Consider the following 20,770-nt stretch of genomic DNA (forward strand, 5'->3'; position numbering starts at 1 on the left):
TCCCAAGGCAATAAAAAAAATTGTTCTTCACACCTACTTCCTCCCAATAGCAACAAAATGTTTTTGTGCTTTGGGTGTAATAAAATTACTGAGCTTCACTGCACTGTTAAGAACAAAGTTGGCTACTTGTTACTTTGTACATTGTGTCTTTCAATATAAAAAGCAATTTTTGGAAAAAGCATGGCGCACAGTGCCTGTTTTTGATGTATGTTGCAATGGAATTTGTCCAACTGATTTCTGCAGAATTCCTGAGATAGTCAAGTGAATTATTAAATGTAATTACAGTTCTGTGCTCTCTCTGCAAAACCAAATGTTTTATCTTCTTATTCTAAAAATGGCTACTTGAGAAGATAAATGCTATGTTTTGGATATTTCTTCTGGATTTGCTCATCCTACCACCTTTCAGTGCACTGTAAAACAGTCTTCTGACATTAAATCAACTGGCTGCTCAAAAATGTCAGCTTACTTCATTTTTCTAGTTTCTTGGGATTCTTCTGATTTTCATGGTTCTTGGCATTGTGAACCCTTTGAATATGGAATGTTTTTACAGTTTACAGAAACAACAAGTTAGATGAAACTATCTTTTTTAACCAGCTGTAGTCTTGAATTCATTTTGAATTTAGTTCTGGACAGATTTTCTGCCTGTGGCTCAATGTAAACCATGCTGGTCAAGCATGTTGCTATCTCTGCAGCATCAGGCACCACACTTAAAGATCCCCCTTTGTTTAGGCTAGGTGCATACTTGGTGCACAGCTGAACAAGCCACTTTTGACTTCCTTGTGCAAATCAGTCTGATTCCTTGTCTTTAAAATGTCCAGGTGTGATATATAAATATATCCATGAATGAAAAGTCTCCAGCTAAAGCTGAATCTGGCAATATTATTTGCCTTTAGTTGCTGAAATCATTACTCAGTAAAGCTCAGATTAACTTGGTCTCTGTAAAAGTGGGTGACTGAGGACTTTCTACATTTTGCTTTGGTGAACTGGGGTTCAATCTGTGAGCTACACGTGCTCATAAATTCAATGTAACTATTTTATTTCTGTCTAATAAGTAGTATAGAAAGTTTGTGCATTAATTGGTGTAAGTGATGTTTGTCAGATCGTTTTACAGTCCAGTATCTGTCGCACAATGAAGTCTCATTTGAAGTTTGGACTACAGCAGATCATAAATTTGCAATTTAAGATCTTCGTGTGAATTTCATTGTTTTCAAAATGTGATGTCATTGTTGTACTGTTTTCATGCTCTACCTCAGTAAAATGGATTAAAATTTTTTTTACAGTTTAAAAACACAATATTTCTATTAACATTGAGTAACGATAGTCTTTGTGCAGAAATCTTTATTCATTGAGTTGTCAATTAAATTCCAGGCTGTTACCTTGGATCCAAACTTCTTGGATGCTTACATCAACTTGGGTAATGTCTTAAAGGAGGCACGCATTTTTGATAGGTGAGGGGAAAAAATGACAACATTTTAAATAAGTTCTAACCTGAAGGTAATGGCAGGCAATGATTGCTTGTGGTTATTTATATTATTGTGTTCTTTAAACTATTATTTCAACTATTGACATTTTTTAAGTTACTGGTACTTTAATAGTTATGCATTTTTCCTCCGTATCCTGCCATTTGTCATTTTACTCTTTCTTCCTGCCATCCAAATCCTATCATTTCCAATGGATGAGTGAAAATATGTTAGAAATGCACTGGAAGCCTCCATGTCAATACCTGTTTTTACAAAAGGTTTACTTGAAACTGTTTATCAATGTCATTTGGGAGGGGTTTAGCTGCTTTTATTTAAAAGCAATATAGTAACATAAATTTACTTCCCCATTTTATTTGGAATGCCAAATATTAATTACTTTTCACTTTTTGATTTAAGTAATATTTAAGACTCATTTTCTTTTCAGCCCAGTTGATTGCATGTCTTGCAGTGCTAATCGTTCTGGCTGAAATGCAGTTGTTTGTCTGTAAAATGAGTAGCAAGATGATCATTACACCAGATTTTCCTTCACTACTCCATTTCTGCCCATTTTATAGTTTAACATCTTTGAATTTTAATCTGTCCTTGCTATTAGCTCTATGCGCCTCAGAAATTAAGAGTGATAGTTTGTTTTCACCACCCTGCCTATAAATTGCAATTTGTTTTTTTTTTAAAAAATGAAAATAATTCCATGTTTTCAATATGAAGTTGCCATTTTTTAAATTTAAGGTTTTTATTTGGAAGTCTGTGCCACGATAGTTCTGCAGCCGCACTTCCAGCTTCAAATTCGGGTTCAGTGACTTAATGCTTGTGTATTAGGGAAAGAGTGGGTCCCCTTTGAGACTAAAAGGGCAATCTATGTGTGGAGCCAGGGGATTTGGGTGAGGTCCTAAATGAATACTTCTCATCTTTATCTGTGGAGAATAGAGAGTTCAGGGACAGATACGTTGATTGTCTGGAGCATGTAGGTATTAAGAAGGTGGAGTTGTTGGGTTTCTTCCAATGCATACAGGTGGATAAATCCCCAGAGCTGGATGAGATCTATCCCAGAATGCAATGGGAATCAAAGGAGGAGATTGTTGGGGCCCTGACGCACATTTTTGCATCTTTGTTAGCCTCGGGTGAGGTACCAGAAAACTGGGATAAACTAATATTGTTCTTTTATTTAGAGACAGCAGGGATATGCCAGGTAACTTTAGGCCAGTGAGTCTTGTGTCAGTGGTAGGGACTGATTAGGGATAGCCAGCATGGTGTTGATGGGGAAATCCTTTATCACTAATCTGACTGAATATCTTGAGGAGGTACAGGAAGATTGATGAAGGCAGGTGGTATGTGTTGTCGATATGGACTTTAGTAAGGCTTTTGACAAGGTGCTGCATGGTCGGATTCTGAAGGTTAAGGCATGTGGGATCCCAGGTGAACTAGCTAATTGAATCCAAAATTGGCTTGGTAATAGAAGGCAGAGGATAGTGGTAGAAGGATGTTGTACTGATTGGAGGCCTGTGACTAGTGGTGTATACCACAGGGATCAGTGCTGGGATCTTTGCTGTTTATGATATATTAATGACTTGGATGTGAATGTAAGGGGTATGATTGCATGAAGTTTGATGATACCAAAGTTGGTGGTGGTGCAGATGGCAAGAAAGTTGTCTGAGGTTACAGCAGCATGTAGACCAGTTGGAAAGTTGGGTGGATTATTGGCAGATGGAAATTAATTTTGACAAGTGTGAGATGAAGCATTGTCGTAAGTCAAATTGGGGTAGCATGTATGTAATTAATGGTAGGGCACCAAGGAACATTAATGTCTATGTCAGTAGTTTCCTGAAAGTGGCAACACGTGTCATTAGGGTGGTAAAGTAGACACATAATGACATGCTTACCTCCATAGGTTGAGGCATAAAATACAAGAGTTGGGACGTGGTGCAATATTACAAAATACTGGTTAGACCGCACTTGGAGTATTGTGTGCAGTTCTGGTTACTGCACTATAGGAAAATGTGATTGTGTTGAAGAGAATGCATGGGAGGTTCACCAGGATGTTGCCTGAATTGACGGACTTTAGTTATGGGGAGAGATTGGATAGGCTGAGCTTGCTTTTCCTTGAGCAAAGGTGGCTGAGGGATGACCTGATGAAAGTGTAAAAGATTGAGAGGCACAGGTGAGGTAGATGATCAAAATCTTTCTCCCATGGTTGAGATATCAAAAACAAGGGCATAATTCTAGGGTGAGAGGAAGGATTTTTAAAGAGGATCTGATGGTTAAGTTTTGTACACCGATGTCTGGAATGTGCTGTCAGAAGTGGTGGTGGAATCAGATGCATTTACTATGTTTAAGTGGCATTTAGACAGATACTTAAGTGGGCAAGGCATAGAAGGATATGGTCCTAATGCAGGCAAATGGGATTAGTGTAGATGGGCTAAAAGGTTGGCATGAATGTGATGGGCCATAGGGCCTGTTTCTGAACCCTCCTGACTCTGTTGGGCTGCATTACATGATGCTTAGCATCATTAACGTGATGAGCAAGATTATTCTCTGACCAGTAGTGAGCAAGACCCTGGAAACTCCTGCAATTTTAGAGGGAAAGGTGTCCTGGTGAGTCAGAAGCTGAACCATCAGGTTTAAGAACAATTGAATAGCAGATAACCAGAGTTTTACTGTATGTAGAATTGCAGATTGAACAGTGTAGAGAAGAATCCAGGTATTGAATGGTTCAAATTTATTAGAAAAGTAAATCAAACATTATGTATAACAAGAAACCTTGGTACAATGCTTTTATCTGAGAAATGGTTCAGAGAAAGTTACTGAAAAGTGCCAAGAGTTCTTGAAGGAACAGCTGGTATTTCTACCAAGTTTTGGTTTCGTCCTTGCCTGGTGACTCCTGGTCTGCATCTTCAACAGCCCTATAAAGTTGGGTGCCTCGTCCAGTGATGAAGTGAAAACTTACGGCATTTCCTTAGCTCTGCCTGCTGTTTTTGAGCCAGGTTCAATCTGATGCAGGGATGAGTGTATTTGCTCCAATGGGGAGTAAAGACTTGGAGGGGCATGGGTAATATTGGGTGTGTATTTTTTTAAGAAGTTCTACTATTTTGTTTAGATATTGCTCGGTTTTCATTCTTTAATCACTTTTAATGCTAGTGTTCAACAAAGGAGCATACAAATTAGGCGTGCTGGACCTGGTACTAGGCAATAAACCTGGTCAGGTGACAGATCTCAGTGGGTGAGCATTTTGGGGATAGTGACCACAACTCCTTGACCTTTAGCATAGCCATGGACAAGGATAAGAGCCGACGTTATGGGAAAGTATTTAATTGGGGTGGGGCAAAATTATGATGGTATTAGGCAGGAGCTTGGGAGTGTAAAATGGGAACAGATGTTCTCTGGTAAATGCACCTCAGCAATGTGGAGGTTGTTGAGGAACCACTGACATAAGATTCTAGATAGGTTTGTCCTGCTGAGACAAGGAAAGGATGGTAGGATGAAGGAACTATGGGTAACAAGACAAGTGGAAGGTTTAATCAAGAGGAAGAAGGAAGCATATTTAAAGTTTAGGAAGCAAAAATCAGACAGGGCTCTTGGGAGTTATAAGGAAACCAGGAAGGAGCTTAAGAAGGACTTAAGAGAGCTAGAAGGGGACACGAAGGCCTTGGCAAGTAGGGTTAAGGAAAACCTTAGGGTGTTCATTCTACACATACGTGAGGAACAAGAGGGTGACGAATGAGGATGGGACAGCTCAGGGATAAGGGGAGGAAAAGGTGCTCTCTCGGGAGAGGGACTTAGAAGAATGTGAGGTTAGTGTAGAACAAATGTGTTGGAGCCTGTCCAAGTTTAAAAAAAAGTACTGTTGGAGCTACTAAAAAGTATTAGGATAGATATGTTCCCAGGGTTGGACAGGATATACCCCAGGGAAGCGAGGGAAGAGATGGCTGGAGTGTTAATGATGATCTTTGAGTCCTCCCTAGCCACAGGAGTGGTATTGGAGGATGGTAAACATCCTTTAAGAAAGGTAAAAGGGGTAATCCTGGGAATTATAGACCAGTGAGTCTTACATCAGTGGTGGGCAAACTTGGAGAGGATTCTTAGGGACAGGATTTATGAGCATTTGGAGAAGCATAGTCTAATTAGGGATAGTCAACATGGCTTTGTGAAGTGCAGGTTGTGCCTCATGAACCTAATAGTTTTTTGAGGAAGCGACAAGACAAATTGATGAAGGTAGTACAGTGGATGTGGTATATATGGACTTTAGCAAGGCATTTGACGAGGTTTCCCATGGTAGGCTCATCCAGAAAGTTGTGAGGTATGGGATCCATGGAAAATTGGCTGTGTGGATTCTAAATTGGCTTGCCCTCAGAAGGCGGGGAGTATTTGACTTGGAGGTCGATGACGAGTAGTGTTCTGCAAGGATCTGTCCTGGGACCCCTTCTCTTTGTGATACTTATAAATGACCTGGATGAAGAAGTGGAAGGATGAGTTGGTAAGTTTGCAGATGATATGAAGGTTGGTGATGTAGTAGATAGTGAAGAAGGTTGTCATAGGCTGCAGTGGGATTTAGACAGGATGCAGAGCTGGGTGGAGAAGTGGTAGATGGAATTCAATCCGGAGAAGTGTGAAGTGATGCACTTTGGAAGAACGAACTTGAAGGCAGAGTACATGGTTAATGGCAGGTTTCTTAGCTGTGTGGAGGACAGAGATCTTGATGTCTCCATCGATCGCTCAAAGTTGCCGCACATGTTGATAGGGCAATTAAGAAGGCGTATGGTGTTATGGCCTCCACTAGCTGGGTGATTGAGTTCAAGAGCAGAGAGATAATGTTGCAGCTCTATAAGACTCTGGTTAGACCCACACTTGGAATATTGTGTTCAGTTCTGGTCACCACATTATAGGAAGGATGTGGAAGCTTTGGAGAGGGTGCTGAGGAGATTTACAAAGATGCTGCCTGGATTGGAGAGCATGTCTTATGAGGAGAGGTGCTGAGGAGATTTACAAAGATGCTGCCTGGATTGGAGAGCATGTCTTATGAGGAGAGGTTGACCAAGTTAGGGTTTTTCTTTTTGGAGTGACAGAGGATGAGAGGTGACTTGAAAGAGGTATATGAGATTGAGAGCCATAGACAGTGGACAGCCAGCATCTTTTCTCCCTGGGGTGGTAATGGCCAATACTAGAGATCACCTGTTTAAGGTGCATGGAGGAAAATTCGGGGGAGATGTCAGGTAGGTTTTGTTCTTGCACAGAGACTTGTGGGTGCCTGGAATGCACTGGCAGTGGCGGTGGTAGGGGCTGATACGATAGGGTTATTTAAGAGACCATTAAATAGGCACATTGATGAAAGAAAAATAGAGGGTTATGGGAGGTGAAGTAGAGAGGGGAATAGATTGAATGTGGATACGTTTTATATAGGTCGGCACAACATTGTGGGCCGAAGGGCCTGTACTGTGCTATGTTAAATTAGTTTCAGGAGTAAGCCACTCTGCCACCATAGCATAGCTGATCTGATAGGAATGTGGAGTTCACATTACAATCAACCTGTGATGACCTTATACCCTTGCTTATAAAGAATCCATTTGCTTCTGCCTTTGAACATTTTCAAAGATGCTGCTTCGAAATGCAAACCAGTTTGTTCTTTCCTCAAGGCAACTTGCCCTTGTGTTGGTCTAGTAAACTTTCTGTAAACTGCTTCCATAGAATATACATCCTTTAAATCAGGAGATTTGGTACTGTACACAGAACTCCAGATTTGGTCTCACCAATGCCTTGTGTCTGTACAGGCAACCCCTATGTTATGGAGGGGTTGTATGCCTAGAAAACCCTCTATCATAGTTTTCTGTAATCCGAATTCCCTTCCCTCCCCCCCCCCCCCCCCCCACCCAAATAGAATCCTGCGTTTATATATGGAGATACTTTCCTGTGGGACATTTTTCTCATGTATCAAGCTATTTTATCAGTGATAACACAATCGCCCACCACTGTTATTTAACAGCTGAGGCCAACAATAGACTCCGGCTGGACAAAGCTCTTCATTTGTGAGGTATTTTCTCAGATGCAGAAGGCTCCTGGATTAAGAAACTGTTTAGAAAGTGGGGAATCAGGGAAAGGAGTGGGATTTGAGAGTTGGGGTACATGCGAGAAAGGTGGTATGGGGGTAATGGGTTAAAGTGTTGTGACTTTGTGGGAGTGGAGCCTGAGGGATTACTTTAAGGAGATGGCCATGGCTACTGCAGCGCCTCGCAATACAGAAAAATGCATCACAGATTAAGAGTACAGTAGCACTGTACTCTGAGATGTCTGTTCACATGTCCTCAGACTAGAGAGCACAAGGCAAAGGAGGGACTCAGTTGTGACTGCCAACCTAATCGACATGGTGACAATTCATATCTTATCACCCCACGGTATTGAGTGACAAAAAATGAAAATTGACAGAATTTGTTGTTTCTTATGCACTTATTTTTCCCACGTTATTTCTGTAAGACCAAATTTTATTCCATCTCTCAAATATTTGGATAGTTATTTGTGAATACTGTAAAGGTGAATTTCCATAATTGTAACCGCTGTAATGCAGAGGTTGCCTGTATTCAGTTCCCCTGGCAGTAAATTATAACATTCTCTTGGTTTTCAGAGTTACTTTTTGTATCTGTAGACCAACTTTTTGTGAATCAAATCATGTACCACGATTCCCAGATCTCTCTGCATCTCAGAGCTCTGCAATGTCTCATAATTTAGAAAGTTTAATTTTTATTTTTCCTGCCAAAATGGGCAATTTCACATTTTTCTATGCAGTCAATGGCAGGTTCCTTGGAAGCATTGACGTTGAGAGGATCCTGGGCTGCAAGTCCATAGCTCCCTGAAAGTGGTGATACAAGTGCATAGGATGGTAAAGAAGGCATATGGCATGCATGCCTTTATTGGTTGGGGCACTGAGTATAAAAGTTGTGTTTCAGCTGTATAAAACTTTGGTCAAGCCATATGGAGTATTGTATGTAGTTCTGGTCACCACACTACAGGAATGATGTGGAGGCTTTGGAAAGGATGCAAAAGAGTTTTGCCAGGATGTTGCCTGGATTAGAGAGTACTAGCTTTAAGGAGAGGTTGTACAAACTCTGGAGTGTCAGAGGCTGAGGGATGACCTGATAGAAGTGTATAAAATTATGAGAGCCATAGATAGGGTAGATAGTCTTTTTCCCAGGGTGGAAATGACAAATATCAGATGACATAGGTTTAAGGTGAGAGGGGGAACATTTTTAGAAAAAATTTGTGAGACAAGTTTTTTTTTTGACATAATGGTAGGTACTGCAAGGGGAGGTGGTGGAAGCAGATAGAATAGTGATGTTTGAGGCATTTTGACAGACAGATGGACAGGCTGGGAATAGAGTGATACAGACCACGTGCAGGCAGATGGGATTAGTTAGATCGGCATCATAGTTGGCACAGATATTGTGGGCTGAAGGTCTTGTTCCTGTGCTGTACTGTTCTTTGTACTCCATGTGCTAAGTTTTTGCTCGCTCACTCAATCTGTTTATCCCTTTTCCTGGGCTGCTTGTGTACTCTTTGCAACTTGCTTTTCTGGCTATCATTGTGTCATCGGCAAATTCAGCAACCATGCCTCTGCTTTCATCCAGAAGTGTAGATAATGTTTCTGAATTTTGGGAACATTCAGAATTTGAAAATCTTTTGATAGTTTGACTGTCAACTAAGCTGGATGGCATTACATTTGTGCAAGGTGCTGCCACTATGCAGGACACGAGCATTGAGATTCTGAATGGTGTTTGACAAAGGTGCAACTGTTAAAAGTAAGTGGTTTCTTACCACAGTGGTGAATGTGGGCAGCTAGTTGCTGATATCAAATTCTGATCCAGTATATCCTTCAGTTTATGTGCCAATGTCACTACAATGTTTAAATTATAAAGTAGATTAGGTGTCTGACATTGTAGGTTCTATTGTTTATCATGTGTTCTTTTTTCCTTTACTAGGGCTGTGGCTGCATATCTGCGAGCTTTGAGTCTAAGTCCTAATCATGCAGTTGTCCATGGAAACCTGGCTTGTGTCTACTATGAACAAGGACTGATTGACCTTGCTATTGATACATATAGAAGAGCTATTGAGCTACAGCCTCACTTTCCAGATGCCTACTGCAATCTTGCCAATGCACTAAAGGAGAAGGGAAATGTAAGCATTTAAGTGCAGTGTTGTTGGCTCTGTGTTACACAAACAATCTCCAGCAACTTTTTACCTCAAATTATGAATTTATATTTCTTATTGGGTGACGTGGTTGGATAAGGCAACTGCCATATAATATGAAATGAGCAGGTTGGATAAGTTTTCTGACAGTGAGCAAAAGGGAAAAATGCATTCAGGGAATAGGTGTGGATAGTGAAACATTGCCTTGGATTTACACAGAGTATAGTTCCATATGCCTGTTGGAGAATGCTCTCTCTTTCAATAGGATTGTAACTAATCTGATCTTTGATTTCAACTGCAGTTTCCAATCTGATTCAAATAATTCATTTCCAAAAATCTACTGGTCAAAGCCTTGAATGTGCTTGGCATCCTTTGCCCTCTGGGCTAGTAAAATTTAAAGATTTGTGTCCCTATGAGAGAACCGACCACTGTTCATAGTCTTAAATAATCGCCCCATGGAATTATGACCCCTTAGCTGTAGGATCTGTCACCTCTCCCACCCACTTGCACAATTCAAAGTAGCAAACATCCTTGCAAACACTCTCAATACTTGACTGAAATGATGCCTCGTAGTTCTATTAGGATCTATTCTGTCCAATCTACAGCAAATCCCTAATTTAGGAATCAGCCCAGTGAGCTTTTATTGCTCCCCTTCTAAGGGAAATGTATAACACTTCTTAAGGAGACCAAATATTGTAGGTGTGATCTGGCCACAATCTTGACACAAGTTGGAACAAGACTTTCTTGCTTCCATACCTCAATTTAATAAGCTGGCATTACAAGGACATTACAAACACAGAAATTCCCACATTTCTGTCAACACAACATATGGTCTTGTGCACTTTTCTTGGTTCTTCCAACAAAAGTGGATAATTTCACATTTCCTTTCTGTATTCTTCATTTGCAACCCTTTGTCTATGAACCTTTTGTGGATTCTGTCCTACTTGCAGCTCACTTTTCCACTTACTGAATCATAAGCAAACATGCAAGTTAATAATATGGATTGTAAATAGCTGAGGCACCCTATTAGTTATAACTTTCCAACTTTAAGGTGATTTTAAGATAAATTTTAAAAAACTGCATATGCTGTATATTTGAAATAAAAATGCTGTAATTACTCTGCAAATCAGGAAACATCTGTGAAAAGAGAAACAGTTAACATCACAGGTCAAAGACCCTTTGTAATAGGGACACTTTGCTGGACCCCAAGCATTTGGCTGCTCAGAAATGTTGACTCTGCTTTTTCTAGAGGTGCTGCCTAATCTGCTGAGTGTTTCAGTATTTTGTTTGAAGTTTTATCTATTCACCTTTGCTTTGTCTGTTAATCAGGAACATAGTACCTTGATCCTAGGAGCCCTTGTATGTGGAATCTTTTATTAAATGCCCTTTGGGTATCCAGAGATGCTCTATGCTGGCTCCCCTTTATGTATTCTGATAATTGCATGACAGGGTGCTTAGTTTTTTTCATTAAAAACCATGTTGACTCAGCATAATCATAAAATGCTTTTTGACTTGCTCTTTTATCACTTTCTTTATTTGAATTTTCTATTCCCCATAACCTTTACTTGCTGACCTATTCTTCTGTGGTAGGTTGCTGAGGCAGAAGAATGCTACAACACTGCCCTCCGCCTCTGTCCCACCCATGCTGACTCTCTCAACAATTTGGCAAACATCAAAAGGGAACAGGGAAACATTGAGGAGGCTGTGCGATTGTATCGAAAGGCTCTGGAGGTAAGTTGGAAAGGGAGCATTTTGTGTACTGTGTTTGGTATAGTTGTATTTCAAATGATTCCAGAATGATGATGCCTTGTATTTAGTAAATGGTTCTGTATTTGTGAAATTCCATGCATTGACAATAATTTTTATTCCATATGTCACTTTAATACAAGAACACAAAAAAAGGAGCAAAATGCGGCCATCAGACCCTTCCAAGCCTGCCCTGCCATTTAATGTGATAATGATTGATCAATGCTGGCCTTAACCTCTCTTCTGTGCCAGTTCCCCATAACTGCCAATTCTTCAATCTATAAAATAGTTATCCACCTCCCACTTTAAATATTTCTAATAATACAACATTCATATCCTGCTGGTGCCAAGAATTGCAGAGATTCACCACACTGCAAGAATAAATTTCAATGTATCTATAAATGTCTGGCCTCTCATCTTGTAGTTAGGTCTCCTTTCTCAAGACTCACTAGTGAAAAGAGTCCAACCTGTCAAGTCCCCTTATGATTTTTTTATGTTTGAATGAGGTCATCCCTCATTCTTCTAAATGCCTAGTAATACAGGCCCAAACTATTTTGTGTCTCTGTGTGGGACAACCCACTCCTCTCAGGAACTAGCCTGGTGAATCTCCTTTGTCCTGCCTCCAGTGTTACTGTATTTTTAGGTAAGGGGATCAAAACTGTATGCAGTATGCCAGGTGAGGCTTTTCCAATGCCCTGTATGATTACAACAAAACCGCTCCTGTTTTTAAATTCCAGTCTCTTTATAATAAGGCCAAAATGCCATTTGCCTTCTTAACTACCTGTTGGACCTGCCTGCTAGCTTTTTGAGATTCATGCACTGAAACCTAAATCCATCTGCTCATATGCAGTCTCTTAGATAATCTCCCTTTTGATTTCTCTTACCGAGGTGCATGACTTCACATTTTACACTCCCATTTGCTAGTCTTCTGCCCACTTGCTCAGTATATCTATATCAAGTTGCAGAATCACAGTATCTATCACAGCATGCATTTCTACCTATTTTCATATAGGTGGAAAGGCAAACCTTGCATTACTGTTCCTTTCTCTATATCATTAATGTGAACAGGCCAAGAACTGATCCCTGCAGTATTGCACTAGTTACCTCCTTCCAGTCTGTATAGGACCCATTTATTCCAACTCTCATCTGTCTAATTGCATTCAAATAAAGAAAATGAAGCTTTGATTTTTTTTAGTTATGTACAACTCTGGATTTGCTCTGTTTTGCATTTTTTCATCATTTGCCCTGGCCTGTCATAATATGACTGCCAGTTTTCCCCCTCTCCATCCTGTGCCACTGCTCTTTCATTTCATCCTAATTTTTAACCCTTTTAATGGAGCCCTCCCACTCCCAGTTAGTTTAAAGCTATCTACAATCCTAGTTATGCGATTCACCAAGTCACTGGTTCCAGCACGGTTCAAGTGCAGCCTATCCCAATGAAACCATTTTCTCCCTTTCTAGTACTGCTGCCAGTTTCCTATGAATGGGAGCTCATTTCTCTCACACTGAGATTTGAGCCACATACTTACCCCTCTAGATCTACTTGAGCTTTGCCGATTTGCATATGTCATAGGTAATCTGTGATTATCACCCTTGTGGTTCTGCTTTTCAATTTTGCCCCAAGCTCGTAATCCCCAGCAGAACCTCCTTGATCCTACCTCTGTTGCTTATGCCTGTGTGAACCATGACCACTAGATCCTCCCTCTCCCATTTAAAGTTCTTCTCCAGTCTAGAAGAGATGTCCTTAACCCTAGCACCAGGCAGGCCACATGGCCTTCAGATCTCTCTGCCTTTGCTACAGAGAACAATGTTTCCCCTAACTATGCTATCCCCTATGATAACTAGATTTCTCTTTCCTCCTGCACTTGGAATGGCTCCCTGTGCCACAATGCTATGGATAGTTTGCACATCTTTCCTGCAGTTTCCATCCTCATCCTGACGGAGCAAAATCCTCACCTGTTAGACAAGGATGAGGGTTGAGGCTCCTCTGGAGCTATTCTCTGGATCCAACTACTTGCCTCTTCTGCAATCACACTGTCTTGTAACTATTTGCCAGTTTAAAAGTAATCTAAGTGGTGTTACTGTCTCCTGAAGTCCAGGGTCCATGTAATGCTCTGTGTCAGTGTGTTCTGAGCTTGAACTCCAGTTCATTGACTATAGCTGAGATTCCTTGAGCAGCCAGCACTTGCTACAGATATGGGCAATGTTTACCACAGGTGGGAACTGGTGGACCCCAATGTTGCAGGTACAACACATAGCTTGCCCAGCCATCTGTTCTAATTAATCACTTGTGTCTATTAGTTGAATTAGTTTGCATTAGGCTTTACCTCTTTAGGAGTACAGGCCTTGCTCACGTTAATGTGCCCTGATTTTAAATTTTTGACCAATCAGAAAGGGAAGAAGGAAAATAAAAGAAAAATACTCATCAATAACCTCATCACTGCAATCAGCTAATACTGACCAACCAGCTGTCTTATATTTTTGCGCTTCATTTTCTGAAAATTGTGGTGTTGGTCTCTGTAAAGGTATACCCTCCCAGATCCTCTTCCCTCGATCTGTGAGGAGGCTCTGGGGTATGAGCATTACCATGACATAGGCTGACCAACCTTCCTTCTGTACGTCCATACATGATTAAAATATCCTGAAGAGTTGTGACAGAGCGTATTGGAAGAGGATGTTTTCTCTTGCAGATCCTAGAACAAGGAGTGAGTGCTTGAAAATGAGATGCCTAATTAAGACACGAGAGAATTTTGGAACTCTTCCTTAAAGAATGGTGGTAGCAGAATCTTTGACTATTTTTAAGGTGGTTGTAGGTAGATTCTTGGTAATAGGTTGAGTATGAGGTCAATGGGAAAATGAATAGAGGTTCCATTTAGAATGTCCATAATCTTAAATGGTGTAACAGAGTTAAGGATCTGAGTAGCCTATTCCTGTTCCTACTTTGTCAGCTTGTGTGATCCCCTTTCAGAAGGAAACAGCCTTGTTGTGCTGAACTATGTGCCACCTTTACTAAATGAAACTTGATTGCTGACTCCCTTGCTCCCTGAAACTTGCACGCCTTTTCATCAAAAATTACAATACTAGATAATGGCTGGAAAACGATCTAAAATTGAAAACAAATTATTATTATAAAATACTGCTTCATGTCTGTACACCATTTTTCTGAGGTGCTTTGATTTGTGAGTTTGTCATCTCCTTTGTCTCAACATTTTGCCTATTCTTGTCTTGAACTTTTCTAATTGCACTATATTTGTAATTCATACAATCATGGAAAATACTTAAATGAAAACTGAGTTATCATGGTATTTTGGATGTTGTAGGTGTTTCCAGAATTTGCAGCTGCCCATTCAAACCTAGCCAGTGTACTACAGCAGCAAGGAAAGCTACAGGAAGCATTAATGCACTACAAGGAGGCTATCAGGTAATTGCCCACTTCTTTGCATAAGGTGTCCTGCATGATCTATCACATATATTTTCCTGACCTAATTTGTGTGTTATGAATTCATAATTTAAGAATATCTGGGCATTACACCGGGTAATTAATGAGAAAGTGTCGTAGCATAATGGATAGATGTGTTGAGTACTGCTGATTTTGTGGAGTTCATTGATTATGTAGCTGAAGAAAATGAAGTGAACTTCATTTATATTCAAGGAGGAGATGGATATATGTTAATGCACAAAGAATATGGGGAGAAAGTGAGAATGGGACAGATGGATAATCACCTCTGATCACGTTGAACAGTGAACAGAACTCAACTATTTCTATTTTTATGAATTCTATGGCAAAGTTAGTAATGGAACAGATTCAAATGCTTGATCATGTATGGCTTAAATTTAGCCCAAAATGACACTGTAATTGCCAGTTACTACATTTTTAAAATGGTATTGGAATTTTATTATGGTGGGTTCTAATAATTGTAATATATAATTTGAGGTGATGAATATTCCTTAACTAGAGAGCTATTTATCTGCAGACTCATTGTGGAATATCATTAGGCCAGAAGAAAATTGTGAAAGGGAGATGAGAAAATACTTAACTTGCTTCATCCCCACCTGATCCACTTCGGTGTTGTGCAATATCAGAAACCTAGACTAGTGCAAGGAAGTGAAGTTAATGCAAATTGTTAGACTGTGTTTGAAATATGCTATGTATTTTAGTCAGCCGATCATTTTCCTTTCCCTAAAAATATTAATGTATTTGTAAGATCTTCTTAATCATATATGAATTACAGTTTTCTGGTGCTCTTTTAGTTTGTATACTTGAAGTTTGCTTTGGTCTGAGTTGCTATTAGGGTAGCAATTGGTAATGATCTGATGATTATGATAGCTATCTTTAATTTGGCAGAATCAGCCCAACCTTTGCTGACGCTTACTCAAACATGGGGAACACTCTCAAGGAAATGCAAGATGTACAAGGTGCCCTGCAATGCTATACACGTGCAATTCAGATAAATCCTGCATTTGCTGATGCTCACAGCAACCTAGCTTCCATTCACAAGGTAAGAACTTGCATTGCTTTAAGATGGAAGAAATTTGCTGTATCTAACCTAACCTAATCCACATGCTGGGCAAATGATTATTAACAATGAGGTTACCACATGTAATTATAATTGCATTAGAATTATTGATCACTAATAAATGGGAATTATGCTGTAAGCATTTAAGCACACATTTCCCTTTTTATTGCAGGATTCGGGTAATATTCCAGAAGCCATTGCTTCCTACAGAACTGCCCTGAAGTTGAAGCCAGACTTCCCAGATGCCTATTGCAATCTGGCACACTGCTTGCAGGTAACTGATATCCCATGAAAAGAGAGCAAGTGCAGTGAAGCTATATTGGCCTTTGACAGATGCATTGATATAAAGTAGAAGTTTCCTACCAGTAAAGTTAAAAGTATCTTCTGCTGAATAAAGCATCGCTGGTGTTGCATTAATTTTTGTCAACTTGATTCTGCTATGCTTTCTCAAGTTCATTTTGCTTGGTTATACAATAAATAATTTATTTTGCAGTCTTTTGTCATCACTGAAATGGGAAGTTTAACCCAACAAGTTCAAGCTTATAGTTTCTGCTCTAAGTGCACATTTTGAATCTCGCCATCACCAGTCATATTTATCCACCTTTGCAAAAACATTTTTTGCTGGTCCACTCAGTGTCTGTGGTAATATGTACCACATTCCATTCTTTTGATTGTGTGCAATGGAAAAGAGTTAAACAACATAGCTGTTATTAAACAAATCACAATGCTAAATGGGGAAAAGCGCACATCTTTGTAGCATTCAGACTTCATTGTTGCATTACCAGGTTCTGAATTTTAAATTAGTTCAGGTTGACAGGCAGATGAAGACCTAGATGTAGCAAAATAAGTATTTACTTAAGTGAGATTCATTATAAGTGTATATATGTTTGCTTGTTTGTTGATTTTTCTACCAGCAAAGTTTGATTAATTTTTATTCAAGGGTTGCCTGGAAGATGCTGGAAACAGAAAATAGGTCAGGTAGCACAGGAGAGGGAAACAAAGTTGCCACTTAAAGACATTTATTTAGAATTGAGGAAAGTTATATTTTTTAAAAAGTCAGATGCAGAGGGGGAAAAAACAGACACAAAAGAAGTAAAATGGAGGAAAAATTAAAAGACAAAAGTAATAATGCAAGGTGGAAGACTTGGTGATGGGACAGCCAAGAAGCAAAATTTGATCTCCACCTGTGATCTGCCTATCGTGGGTCACTGTTCCTTTCTCTGCATGTTCAAAGAAAGAATCGGGATAAAAATAATTCTGAAGTCCTAATAAATAGGTTGTGAATGGAAATGTTAGCTGTTTCTCTCCGTACATTTTCTTCCATCCTGATATTTTTTTAAATTTTTTTTCCAGCAATTTTTTAAATTTTGGATTTCTGGCTTCTATGATGGTTTATATCTGATAGTTGATGTGGTCATCTTTGTCTCAGAGCAGTGTTGCTATGACCATGATAGTGTAGGGATTATTTGCTGGTAATCTGAAATGTTTACAAAATTTTGCAAGTTAGCTTATATAAATTGCTAGCATCCTCTTACACAGGCAATTCACAACTCATTAACTCAAGGGCACGATGGTAGGAAAATTCAAAATGTTTTATCAATTGTCAAGACCCACCTTGCTGAAGTTAAAAATTTCATTGTTCTCTTGAAGTGTTGATCAAAACTGGTTCCTGTTGTCAACAACCAGTCTTCTATTGCCACAAGTGCTTGTACTACATAACTCTCTTTCAAATGAAAGTAAATATTGTTTAAAAATAACACATTGTGGTGTTTCTTAGCCCAGCATCTGTCCTATAACTTTTTTATGAATAATTATTTCCCATTGTAGATAATTAGTTTAGATTCCAATAAAATGTCTCAACGCACTGTAAAATAATGCTGAGGGATGAATCAGCTATAATGATGCACACAATGGTTGTTGCTGTCTATAAGCAGAATTTTATTACATCAATAAAGACCTGCTTTGATGCAGAACTGGAGACTCTTGGTCCCCTTTTATGTAAATAGTATTTGAAATTATGGAACAAAAACTGATTTCCCAAATGAAGACATGTAAGTAATTTAAAATGACTTACTGGCATTATTTTGTTGATGGGAGGCTTTATTTGGTAAAACAAAGACAGCACAAAGAATGTATTCAAATTAGTGTGAGTAAGTTGCCTATTGAATGGTTTTATTGGGTATGTTCTTGTAGTCAGTAAAGTGCCTATCCTTGGGTACATGTTGTATTTTGATGTATATGCATGAAGATTTCTTAATTTAAAATGTACCTTCATATCAACTCAAGTTAATTTCAACATTTCTTCACAGATTGTATGTGACTGGACAGATTATGATGAACGGATGAAGAAACTAGTCAGTATTGTTGCTGATCAGCTGGAGAAAAATAGATTGCCATCTGTGCATCCACACCACAGCATGTTGTACCCACTGACCCATGCCTTCCGTAAAGCCATAGCTGAGCGACATGGAAATCTTTGCCTTGACAAGGTAGTATTTTAATTATATATTACCCTATGTAACCCTGCATATAATTGTATCTTGAGTTGGAATTTATAGTGTGCGCACATTACACTTTTTCAGCTTATCACAATATGACAAAATGGTTTAATTGAAAATGATGACTGATAATTAAAAAGGCTTAGCAACACTTTGCCACTCTCTGCTGACTGATCCATTTGTCTGTTTGACTTTGTCTCTACCCTGTCTCGTGTGTGTGTCCCCACCCTTGGCATCAAGATAGAATTTAATTGGCAGTTATTTCAAGAAGCAAGAGTAAAATTGATGATAACAAAGGAAGGGAATAGTCTCCCACTGCTCAAGTTATACCTAGTACAAAGAGGTTAGTTGTGGTTGTTAGTCAGTCATCTTAGCTGAAGAAGTTTCCCAGTACAGTGACCAAGTGTACTATCAGAAACAGTTGTTAACAGATGGAACTTCCGATCTACTGAATCGGACTGTGTCCACATCTAGAAAAATGTGGATATTCACACTTGATGAATCATGAATAGTAATTGTATATCAGTGACTTTTTAATAGGATGTCTAACATTCACTTGGTTTCAATGGTATGTTCATTGGAGCCATCAAAATTCAATTAATTGTATGAATATCGTGACTGCAAAAATAAGGCAGAGGCTGAGTAGGTGGCGGTGAATGAATTGCCTCCTGATTTACAAAATCTTGTATACTGCTTACAAGACAGAAATTGGTACTTGTCCTACTGACTGTAGCTCCAGCTACACTCAAGCTTAATTTTGAGGACTGAACACCCAACTTGACATTTGTTCCCAAGACTAGTATCCCACTCTGGCTATGGTGAGTTACTGCAGCAACTCAACTAAAGTTTTGACAGCACCTTCCAAAGCTCTAACCTTTGCTGTCCAGAAGGCCTCATGTGCAGGAGAATACTCCTTTGTTTTCTACCAATGATCTTGTGTTTTACCAGCATTATTTTTCATCTGCCATGTCCTTGACTATTGGTCTAGACGTTGTATATTCATCTCCCCTTTCCTCTTGCTCTGCTTAAGGCTCTCTGCATTCTTGCAACCCACAATGTCACCCAGCTTTGTCAGTAGTCTTCATGCATTAAACTTTATCCTGTCATTCCAAGTCATTGATACAGACCATGAACAACTGGGGTCCCCAGCACTGATCTCTGCCACATTCTATTGATTCCAACCTTTCAAATCATTACCTGTTTATTCTTGCTATTTTCTTTGTTTTAGCTTAATTTCAATGATCTACAATTTCATATTTGGTTCATTAATCATTTCAAATATCTATCATGGTATCCACTGCTGATAGCATGTGTGATGTAGTTTCTTGCTTGAAAATACATTAAAGGCTAAATGACCATTTCCCCGTCTCTTCCTGAGTTCTGCCTAGCCTACACACTTCAGTCTTGTCAGTATATGGATGCCATTGCCCTGGAAAGCTGTACTGATAGCCTGCACAGCCAAGGCCATGGCTTGTACCAGCACTGGTCACACCACCACTTGGTGCTCTGTGATGTATATTTCTTACTCTTGAAAGGCTAGTTTCCATTTCCCTGGCCTTTCTGCAAAAAAAATCAGAAAATACAAATTAGTATTTGTATTGGACCTTTCGGTGAACATCCAAGAAATGTTGAAGTCTAGTTTTTTTTACTATGTTGGGATATGAGATAGAACAGTGTGTATGCTGTTCAATAATGAGTTTGATTAAAAGGAATCATAATTCTGAGTACTAATAATTTAAATGATTTAGTACCTACCATCATAGCCATGATGTGTCACAGAATCAGCACAGAAATGGGCCCTTTCAGACCACCTCAACCATGCTGACTGTGGTGCTTTTCTATGCTAATCCTATTAGATGTGTATCTCTTGATGCAGATCATATTTAGTGTTTGTGGTAAACTGCTTCTTTGCACTTTGTCTCTTGTAATTATTTATCCTGGTGAATTTTTAAAAAGCTCTTTTTTTTTTGTGCATAGATCAGTTTGGAACACCTGCTGGTTACTATTCAATTATGCCTGCTATATACAACTTGTTTATAGAACATTACAGAACAGTACGGGTCCTTCAGCCCACGATGTTGTGCTGACATTTTATCCTGCTTGTAATATTTAACCCTTCCCTCCCACATAGCCCTCCATTTTTCTATCATTCATGTGGCTATCTAAGAGTCTCTTAAATGTCTCTAATGTATCTGCCCCCACAACCTCTGCCAGCAGTGTGTTCCACGCACCCACCACTGTGTTTTTTAAAAAAAAAACTACTTGCCTCTGATATCCTCCTCATACCTTCCTCCATTCACCTTAAAATTATGCCCCCTCGTGTTAGCCATTGTCACACTGGGGGAAAAAGTCTCTGACTGTC

At 39.4% G+C, this 20,770-nt stretch overlaps 1 protein-coding gene across 2 annotated transcripts in view; it reads left to right on the forward strand.

Moving 5' to 3' along the window:
• LOC127573105 (UDP-N-acetylglucosamine--peptide N-acetylglucosaminyltransferase 110 kDa subunit) overlaps positions 1 to 20,770 on the forward strand; it is a 62,736-nt gene that overhangs the window by 19,214 nt on the left and 22,752 nt on the right. For both annotated transcript variants that reach the window (XM_052020984.1, XM_052020985.1), the window contains 7 exons: positions 1,369 to 1,448; positions 9,440 to 9,635; positions 11,238 to 11,378; positions 14,714 to 14,814; positions 15,739 to 15,892; positions 16,083 to 16,184; positions 18,220 to 18,399. In XM_052020984.1, the coding sequence (XP_051876944.1) occupies positions 1,369 to 1,448; positions 9,440 to 9,635; positions 11,238 to 11,378; positions 14,714 to 14,814; positions 15,739 to 15,892; positions 16,083 to 16,184; positions 18,220 to 18,399 (954 nt within the window). The remainder of the gene's footprint in view (positions 1 to 1,368; positions 1,449 to 9,439; positions 9,636 to 11,237; positions 11,379 to 14,713; positions 14,815 to 15,738; positions 15,893 to 16,082; positions 16,185 to 18,219; positions 18,400 to 20,770) is intronic.

This window comes from Pristis pectinata, chromosome 8, assembly GCF_009764475.1.
Source record: "Pristis pectinata isolate sPriPec2 chromosome 8, sPriPec2.1.pri, whole genome shotgun sequence".
Lineage (NCBI taxonomy): Eukaryota > Metazoa > Chordata > Chondrichthyes > Rhinopristiformes > Pristidae > Pristis > Pristis pectinata.